This window comes from Macaca thibetana, chromosome 1 (genome assembly GCF_024542745.1).
Source record: "Macaca thibetana thibetana isolate TM-01 chromosome 1, ASM2454274v1, whole genome shotgun sequence".
Taxonomy (NCBI): Eukaryota; Metazoa; Chordata; class Mammalia; order Primates; family Cercopithecidae; genus Macaca; species Macaca thibetana.
This window is the reverse complement of record NC_065578.1, coordinates 23,561,577-23,567,633: the sequence shown is the minus strand read 5'-3', so window position 1 is coordinate 23,567,633 and position 6,057 is coordinate 23,561,577. Positions and strand designations below refer to the sequence as shown.

At 52.5% G+C, this 6,057-nt stretch overlaps 1 protein-coding gene across 14 annotated transcripts in view; it reads right to left on the bottom strand.

The window, feature by feature from the left end:
• The window catches only part of SRRM1 (serine and arginine repetitive matrix 1), a 29,972-nt gene extending 28,791 nt beyond the window's left edge, over positions 1-1,181 (bottom strand). For 12 of the 14 annotated variants that reach the window (XM_050790523.1, XM_050790498.1, XM_050790527.1 and 9 more), the window contains exon 1: positions 937-1,111. In XM_050790523.1, coding sequence (XP_050646480.1) covers positions 937-957 — 21 coding nt within the window. In that variant the 5' untranslated portion in view covers positions 958-1,111. Of the gene's footprint in view, positions 1-382; positions 702-936 lie in introns of those variants that run through there. The other 2 variants (XM_050790492.1, XM_050790522.1) reach the window with 2 other exon arrangements.
• Between the last annotated feature and the right edge of the window lie 4,876 nt (positions 1,182-6,057).

The following is a 6,057-nucleotide window of genomic DNA, read 5'->3' as shown; positions in this document are numbered from 1 at the left end:
AGTGCTTATTTCCTACAGGAGGGGAATGTGGGACACACAGGCTACAGCACGACCCTGATAAAGTGTGGGCCCCGAGAACCAACTACGACGGAGTAACTTCCCTGCCTGCAGGCGATGAGCAGACGACGCTGGCAGAGCCTAGTTAAGAGTCACCTTTAGCCAGCGGACTCCAAAAGTAAAAACACGACGGTGGCGGGTGGTGAGCGATATGGAGGGCGGGAAGGAGTTGAATCACTCCATAACCTGCCTCCATATCCGCGCACAGTTTTCGTTGCACCCTCTACCCTCACAGAACCTTAAATTCACATTGTCGCAACAAGTTATCTACGTCCCCCTCCCTGAAGGGATATCAAATTGGGCGGGAGCTCCCGCGAACCCTGACCTGGCCCATCCACGAAGGCTTAGGACCTGGAGGGAGAACGTTGGGGAGCGGCGCGGGGGCGCTTTTTCAAAAAATGCCGCTGAATGCTGCTTCCTGTCCTCCTCCTCCTAAGTTGCTCTCCCAAGATGTACCCCCAAACCATATTCTCCCAGCCCTGCTGCCGCCAGTGACCTCAGGGCTTCCCTTTGGCCTCCCACTCGGGACTTCCTCCTCCGGCTCCACTAGGCCCCAGGACCCGGCGGCACGCACGGCGCTCGGCCTGCAGGCCCCGCCAGGCAGGCGGGCAGCGAGGTACCATCCCGGCCCATTCCCGCCGCCATTTTCCGGCCACCGTCGCCGCCGCGTAAAGGGGACCATTCCGGAGGAGGAGACTGCGCAGGGGCGCACCGGTCTCCGCCGCAGCGCGGGGGGGGCGGTGTGCGCCGGCACTGGGAGGAATCCTTAGGATCTCTGAAGCCTCCCCTCGCTGGCCACCCTGTCCCAAGCTAAGGGCTCCTACCAGGCCTTACCGAGAAGCCCCTGGCCTCACCCCAGCGCCCGGCGCCTCTACTTACGCGGAAAAATCCCGCGTCCATCTTGCCGCCTCGCTCGGAGATCGCTCCCTATCCCAGGATACACCGCGCCGCCGCGACGGAGGGCGGGACCGGCGGAGGGAAAGCCGAGCGCCGGGACGCAGCGCGCGCCGTTGCACCCGCCCCCTCCGGCCGACACGAGGCCGCGCCTGCTCAGTGCGCCGAGAGCCCGCCACGCGTGCGCACGAGCGCCACGGGGGGCGGGCTTCTGTCAGGCCCTAGGCTCCCCGGTAGGCAGTGGAGGAGGCGAACCTGACGACTGCAGCCAATGGGAACAAAAGGGAGGGCCGTCGAGTCGCCCCGCCCTGCAAATCCTTTTGTGGCGCGTGACCATCCTTGTTCGCGCAATGTGACGTGAGCCATCCTTCGACCCGTAGTGGGAGAGGCCTGGCATGCCGGAGTTCCATGCAGCGATTGAAGAGAAAAGCTGTTACCTCAGAGTGACGCGGGCGAGGCGGCCAGTGTGCCGACGAGAGGCCTGCGCCCTCCCTTTCGTTGTGAAAGTTGTGATTGTGTGGATTTTACGCGTTTACCAGACGAGAGAGGATTGGCTGTAAAGCGGTCGAGCTTGGGAGCAGACATGAAATCTGCCTTGTAGCCCCGCTTGCTCGGCCTTTGGAGGAAGCTGGAAGTGTCCAGTAGATGAGTTACGGTTTCGGCGGCCCCGTAACCACGCCGCGGGGCAGGACGCCCGCGAGAGAGCCGTGGTCCTCGGGCTCTGCCTGGGGCTCTCCCCGGCCAGGGTCATGGACTCCGAGAAGCACCAGCTTCCTCGCAGCGCCTCGCCTGGCCGCCCTGGTGCCTCTGGTCTGGCTGCGAGGGCCTCGGGTTGGATGTGCACTGCTAGGTTTTCTTATTGTTTTGAAAATTATTTTATCTAATAAAGCAGAGACGGGGGTCTCGCTCTGTTGCCCAGGTTGGTCTCGAACTCCTGGCCTTCCCAAAGTGCAGGGACTTAAGGCCTGAATCACCGCGCCCGGCCCCACTCTGCCAGCTTTTCCGCAAGCGCTTCTCGCCCTTCTCGCTTCTTTTTCTTGGACGGAAAGCAGGCGTCCCTTTCTCAGAAAGGCCTCCTCCGGCCATCTTTTGTATCGTTCCCGCCCGCATACACACTCACGCTTTCCTTTTCTTTTTTTTTTTCCGCGGCACTTAGCCCACCTGAAAGTATGTATGTGTTTGCTCTCGTGACTGGAGACACCAAGCTGTGTGCTGGCGACATCCTTGCATCTCCAGCTCAGACTTCTCTCCTGACCGTCCCACGTGCCCAAGCTGAAATCCTGATTCCTTCGCCCTCCACCAAAACCACAAACAAACGACCGGCCCTTGCCAGGGTCTTCCCTGGCTCCCGCAGACCGCAGTGGCTTTCCTTTGGTGTAGGACGCAAGCCTGTGTTACTCTTGACTCCTTATCTTTACCTTGGCTTTCAAACCATCAAGAAACCCTCCCTGCTGTCCTCGTGGTTCCAGGCACCATCGTGTCTTCCCCGAACTGCGCTGACCCCCTTACTGGTCTTCCTGCTTCCACCTTTGCCACTCAGTATCTATTCTAAATGTAGCCAGCAGGGTAGTTATGTTAGAAAACCTTCATCAGACCCTTTTCTCAAAACCCTCCAGCAGCCTCTCATTTCTGTTAGAACAAAAGCCAAAATCCTACCTGATGCACGTTATTTCTTCGTTGATGTAATCTAGAATGCTCTACTTCTAGATATCTTTTTTTTTTTTTTGAGACCGAGTCTCGCTTTGTCGCCCAGTGGCGCGATCTCGGCTCACTACAACCTGTGCCTCCCAGGTTCAAGAGATTCTCCTGCTTCAGCCTCCCTAGTAGCTGTGTCTATCGGTGCGCGTGCCACCACGCCCAGCTAATTATTGTATTTTTAGTAGAGGTGGGGTTTCTCCATGTTGACCAGGCTCCTCTCGAACTCCCGACCTTCAGTGATCCTTCCGCCTTGGCCTTCCAAACTGCTGGGATTACAGGCGTGAACCACCGTGCTGACCTACTCCCGGATATCTACTGGGCAAACTTAAAGCCCTCCCCACCGCCCCCCCGCAGATGGGGTCTTGCTGTGTCTGCCCAGGCTGGAGTGCAGTGGCAGGATCTCAGCTCACTGCAACCTCCGCCTCTTGGGTTCAAGGAATTCTCCTGCCTCAGTCTCCCGAGTTGAGAGCTGGGATTACAGACACCCGCCACCAAGTCTGGCTACTTTTTTTATTTTTAGTAGAGATGGGGTTTCACTATGTTAGCCAGGCGGGTCTGGAACTCCTGACCTCGTGATCTGCCTGCCTTGGCCTCCCAAAGTGCTGGGATTATAGGCGTGAGCTACCGTGCCCGGCCTGGGCAAACTTAAAAGTTTTTACTCAATTGTCACTCACTGAGGCCTAACCTGACTTCCTTGCTGGAAGTTGCTCGGATATCCTCTCTACATCCTGATGCCCTTTACTCTACTTTTTTTTTCGTAGCTTTTATCACCTTATAATGTGCATTCACCCAGGCTGGAGTGCAGTCACGTGATCTCGGCTCACTGCAGCCCCTGCCTCCTGGGCTTAAGCCATCCTCCCACCTCAGCCTCAGAAGTAGCTAGGACTACAGGCCCGCACCACCATGCCCAGCTAATTTTTGTATTTTTTGTAGAGATGGGGTTTTGCCATGTTGCCCAGGCTGGTCTCAAACTCATGAGCTCAAGCAATACCTGACTTGGCCTCCCAAAGTGCTGGGATTACAGGTGTGAGCCACTGCGCCCAGCTGTTTAACCTGTTTTTAATGTTTATTGTCTGTTCCCCACACTAGAATGTAAGTGCCCTAAAGTCAGGGCTTACTGTTTTGTTCATTCATGTGTCACTAGAAAAGTGACACATGGCATGGGTGCAGTAAACATTTGTTCAGTGAATGAAGGCTTTGTCAGACCGCCAAAGACAGGGAAGTGACAGGCCTCCACGGAACAACCACTTGACCAGATGGGAACTATGAAATCACAACACCCCACATCTCCCTGACTATTCTCTATGGTTCTGATTAGTCATTCTGTTTTAGGCTTCCTTCACTGTCTCTGTCTGTTTGCTGTCAATCCTGTAAGTGTTGGTTTTTCTGGTAGTTCTGTCATTGACTATTTTTTCCCTCAACAAAGGTGCCCTCTCTGACCTCTCTTGGTTTTTATTACCTTTCATATTTCAAACCTGTGTATCTCAGGCACAGGTCTGCTCTAGACATGTATTTTCAACTTCCTGCTCACCTGTTTACTTGGATGTCCCATAGGCACCTCAAACTCAACATGCCCTAAACTGAATTCATCTTCATCCACTTGCCTTCAACCTTACGGTTTCCCGTTCTCAATGAATGAGCCCACCTTTCTTTCTATCATGATTCTTCTCTCTTCCTCACACTCTAAAACCAACTCTTGCCTTTTCACCTCTCTTAATAGCTTATGCCTCCCTCTCCTCATCCCACACTTCTAAATTGCAGCCACAATAAACTACAGATGCTTGTCTGATTATGAACAGATTTAGGTTTCAAATGGCAATTTCTTAATCTATATATTGGTAAGCCTAAAATGACTAAGAGATGATTCATATGGCACCTCTTCATCAAGCCTTTTCTGAACAACCTTCCAAAAAGGACATCCTCAATCCCCTAACTCTGTCCTACCTTTATTTTTTCCTTCTTTCTTTGCTTTTGGAGATAGGGTCACTCTGTAACCCAGGCTGGAGTGTGGTGATGCAGTCACAGGTCATTGCAGCCTCCTTGATTTCCCCAGCTCAAGCAATCTTCCTACTTCAGCACCCCGAGTAGCTGGGACTACAGGTATGTGCCACCACACTCAGCTAATTTTTAAATTATATTTTAGAGACGGGGGCTTTACTGTGTTGCCCAGTCTGGTTGTGAAGTCCTGGGCTCAAGTGATCCTCCCACCTCAGCCTCCCAAAGTGCTGGGAGTCATGAGCCACCATGCGTTTTCTTTTCTTTTCTTTCTCTCTTTCCTCTCTTTCCTTTCAAGACAGGATCCCACTGTGTCATCCAGGCTGGAGTGCATTGGTGTGATATCACTGCAGCCTCCACTTTCTGGGCTCAAGCAACGCAGCCACCTCAACCTTCCGAATAGCTGGAACTACAGGCTCACACCACCATGCCTGGTTAATTTTTGTATTTTTTTCTTTTCTTTTTGATATGAGGTTTCACCGTGTTGCCCAGGCTCGTCTCGAAATCCTGAGCTCAAGCAATCTGTCTGCCTCATCCTCCCAAAATGCTAGGATTACAAGCATGCACCACTGTGCCCAGTCCTATTTTTTTTTTTTTTTTTTTTTGAGACGGAGTCTTGCCATCTCCCAGGCTGGAGTGCAGTGGCATGATCTCGGCTCACTGCAACCTCCGCCTCCCAGGTTCAAGCGATTCTCCTACCTCAGCCTCCCAAGTAGCTGGGACTATAGGCGTGCGCCACCATGCCCGGCTAATTTTTTGTATTTTTAGTAGAGACAGGGTTTCACCGTGTTAGCCAGGATGGTCTTGATCTCCTGACCTCGTGATCTACCTGCCTCAGTCTCTCAAAAAATGCTGGGATTACAGGCATGAGCCACCGTGCCCAGCCCCTTATTTTTTTTTTTAATAACACTTAACATTACCTGGGATTGTTATCTATTTTGTTTATATGTTTACTATCTTCTTCCCTTTTTTTTTTTTAAATAAAAAAGCTGTATGAGGGTGTGGATTTGCCCATCCTTGGAGCTCAATAAACATTTGTTGAAATGAGTATATGAATGAGAGTCTAAGGCTGGGCATCATGGTTCATGCCTGTAATCCCAGGACTTTGGGAGGCCAAGGCAAGAGGATTGCTCCAGGCCAAGGGTTTGAGACCAGCCTGGACAACAGAATGAGATACCCCCAACCCCACTGCCCCACCTCTATTTTTAAAAAAGAGTCTAAGGCTCGGTTTCCAAAGGCATTTCTTCCAATGAGTGTCTGTTGGTTAAAATGTTACAACCACTGATTCTATCAGTAAGAGTCTATACTGGAAAATCGTCTAAGGCCGATGAGCTGCCTCCCTGATGATCCCTGCAGATGCAGTGGATAACTACTTGGCAGTGAAAGTTTTTGCAGACACCACCTGTTGCTCAC